Genomic DNA, 3,263 nt, shown 5'->3' with positions numbered 1-3,263 from the left:
GCTAATGACAAAATGTAGAAATGAGGCATCGGCTTCTCTAACCACGGCTACGAGAATGTTAATATGTATTGTCATTACATGTTCACTTTTGATATCGTCTCATTCTACTATGTAATATAACAATGTAGATAGAATACAGTAAGTAGGTGATCCTGCATCTCAGCTAAGCACTACATGGAAATCCAGTTCTGCCTGTGAGGATGGTGGCCTCCCCACTCCCCTGGAGATCCAGCTAAGCTCTTGAGGAACAGTCCTAAGAATCACAAGAGAAGGGATGTGGTGGGCCTCTTTAACACACGGACAAAGAGCAGACAGCTACTATGTTACAAGGAATTCAACCTGTCACTGTTTGGAAATGTCACATCCGTGTCAATGACAGTCCTGGTGCCTGCTCAGCTACCCCTCTAGAGTTTTATGATTACTTCTGTAGGATGATTTCAAAACTGCAGGAACATTTGAGAGGGCTAAAATGTTTTCATGCAAGTCTCCAAACCCATAAACTATGTTGCTATTAATTAAAACAAAACTATTATTATTTAAAAAAGAGAGAAAGGACAGCTGGGTTAGTTTTGTTAAGCTTCCAGAAGTATCGGCTGTGAGGATGTTCCTCTGAAACAGGCTCGTTTTCTCAGATCTGCCTACTTTCCAAATCACCTGCATGTTCCATGTTTGATAGTAGGAGCGTTTAGAAAACACGCCACACGGGGAACTCAAACATTAGTACAGGGGAAAGGTCAGTTTAGAATCACAGCTAAGTTCAAAAGTTATTGTTCTGGAAATTCGTTTTACTCGTTCAAAAGCACAAAAAGAACAGAAGGAAGGTTTTGATGAGAAAGTTAAACCATGCATTTCGGTAAGCTCTGTTTCTGCTCACAGGACAGGGTGAGCAGTGAGTTGGAGCAGCTGCTACAACTCGTGTGTGTCACGTGACGACACGGTGGGTCCCAGCTGAGCCACAAAGGGCACTTCAGTAGGGGCTTTATCTCTTAGGCTTTTTGCTTACATCGCTAAGCAGCTAAATGGTTAGCACTTTTCTGCTCTATGATAAACATGCAGAAGAGTCAATCTAAGTGTTTTGTTTTTTTTTTAACGGAAGCCATCACGAAATGAATTTTGCCGCAGAGTTGCTTTTTGCTAAATCCTAATGTGATCACTGTGGGCCCTTATTTGAGTAATACTGTACAATGGGAGGAGAGAGAGAAGAGCAACTTGGAAGAGGCGAAAGGCCACTCTTTCCCTATAGTTGGTGCAGGGCAGAGGGCGAGGACACAAAGAACAAGACTCAATTCCACTTTACAGGACAGGAGCCCCTGTCACTTCACAGCTTTTTGGCACAGTCGGGACAATACACTTGCTCCTGATGGAAAACAAAGCGCTTGTTGGCCAGGTTCACGGAGCATTTTTTGCAGTGGAAGCAGTAGTCGTGCCAGGATTGCCCTTCATAGGCCACCACACTGGAGCCTTTACCAAACCCAGTGATGGGGTTCTTGCATCCAGCACACTTCTTGGCCACAAAGTTCTTGTAGCAATCCACGCAGTAATACTGGTCCTCCACAGCGGTGAAACGCTGCCCAGCCAGCTTCTTAGAGCAGGTGACACACACGAAGCACTCGGCATGCCAGGGCTGATCCTGGTAAGTGATTCCTCCAGATGTGATGGCCTTGTTGCACTTCACGCAATGCTTGGCAAATTTGGCCTCGTGGCACGTCGTGCAGTAGAAGTCCTCCCCTTTAGGGAAGAAGCTTCCAGTCCCGATGACTTGCTTGCAGTTGCTGCAGGTGAAGCAGTCTTTGTGCCAGACGATCCCCTTGTACTCCACGTTCTGATCTCCTGCCACGAACGGCTTGAAGCAGCCCTTGCACTCGAGGGAGTCCTCCCGCGGGGCGCACGTGTTGCACAGGATCTTGTTGTCCTTGGCCACAAAGGTCTCACTGGCCAAGGGGTGAAGGCACTGGGAACAGCGAAAGCAGGCTTCGTGCCAGTAGCGGTTCTTGTAGTGCACCTCCTTGGAGTCCGCGCTGATGGGCTTGCGGCATTCCACACAGGTGTTGGCGCAGAACGTGTCAAAGCACTTCAGGCAGCAGGAGTGACCGTCCTTCTCCACGTACTTCTTCCCCTGCAGGGGGTCCCTACAGTAGTGGCAGCCAAACTCCTCAGCCATGGTACCCACCTTGTACCTGGAGGGGCCTCACAACGGATGTGTGGAGAACGGATGTATTCGGCAAGGGCTGGATACAGTTGTCAACAACTTCTGAGGTGCTGCCTGGGGGTGCTCGGCCGCGCAGCTGCCCCGACACCGAGACCGGCGGAGGCGGCGGCGGCGGCGGCGGCGGCGGTGGCGGTGGCGGTAACTACAGCTTTTAAAGGGGGAGTCTCACCTAAACCATATGTCACAGAAGTTGCATCATACAAGGGGGAGGGTATCCTTGGGTGACGGCTTGGTTCCGTAGTGTCCCAAAGGCAGAGGATACAGGGACGCTCCCTGGCATGGGGGGAGGTGTCAGAGGGCCCAGGGCAGGCACAGAAGGGTGAGGAGGTGGGTATTTGTTGGGGACGGTGGGGGTGACAGTATGCTGGGCATTGGGGCTGAGGTGGCGGTGGCTGGGAGGGCAGCCTGGGGTCCTGAGGTGCCCTGGAGGAACGGGGGCGCCAGATCCCAGCACCGTGCTCCCAGCCTTAGACCATTGCTGCTGCAGGCGGCAGCGACCACCTTTCCTTTTGGGCTTTCGTCAACTTTTGTGCCAAGATGACACATGTTGTGTTAGAGAATTTCACAATAGTCCTTACAGCTAGCTCACGTATTTTAGACTCTCAAATTCTTATTTGAAATAAAACTACAACTGTCTCAACGTGAGATTGTGATGTTTACCCTCTTGGGCATATCAGAGACTCCCTTACGGAGGGCCTTACGAAAGCTATGGAGAGCTCCCCAAACAATGTTCAAAATGGTCACGCCTCAGGGGAGCTGAACGCTGAAGAATCTTTTCTTTTTTTCTTTTCAGTGGGGGTATGGCCAATATGGTCCCAAACACATAAGTATTTTACTGGTCACTTTACCTGACTTAAATGTTTTATTCAGTGATAATACTGAGCACCTGCAGTGTGTGAAGATTTCTCAAGGGGCTAAACATACAGTGACCATGAGAGTGCCCAATGTCTTGTCACCAGGGAACTTACATCCTGGAGGGAGGTTATATTATTATCATCTATGCTTTCCGCAAAAACCCTCACAGGTAGCACATTCTTTTCAAAATGTAGCACCC

The 3,263-nt window shown here is 49.4% G+C and overlaps 1 protein-coding gene across 2 annotated transcripts; it reads right to left on the bottom strand.

Moving 5' to 3' along the window:
* Positions 1-795: 795 nt before the first annotated feature.
* Positions 796-2,263, bottom strand: LOC109376963 (four and a half LIM domains protein 1-like). Of its 2 annotated transcripts, XM_019633144.1 has the most exons (2): positions 1,662-2,263; positions 1,390-1,474 (listed from the first exon to the last, which is right to left on the bottom strand). In XM_019633144.1, the coding sequence occupies exons 1-2, from the start codon at positions 2,159-2,161 to the stop codon at positions 1,390-1,392; spliced, it is 585 nt and encodes a 194-aa protein (XP_019488689.1). In that variant the 5' UTR covers positions 2,162-2,263. The 2 variants fall into 2 exon arrangements, with proteins under 2 accessions (XP_019488688.1, XP_019488689.1); XM_019633143.1 differs by having other exon boundaries at positions 796-2,263.
* Positions 2,264-3,263: the final 1,000 nt, after the last annotated feature.

The sequence above is a fragment of the Hipposideros armiger genome, unplaced genomic scaffold, assembly GCF_001890085.2.
Source record: "Hipposideros armiger isolate ML-2016 unplaced genomic scaffold, ASM189008v1 scaffold_1241, whole genome shotgun sequence".
Lineage (NCBI taxonomy): Eukaryota > Metazoa > Chordata > Mammalia > Chiroptera > Hipposideridae > Hipposideros > Hipposideros armiger.
The sequence above is the reverse complement of the archived record's forward strand: the minus strand, read 5'-3'. Positions and strand labels throughout refer to the sequence as shown.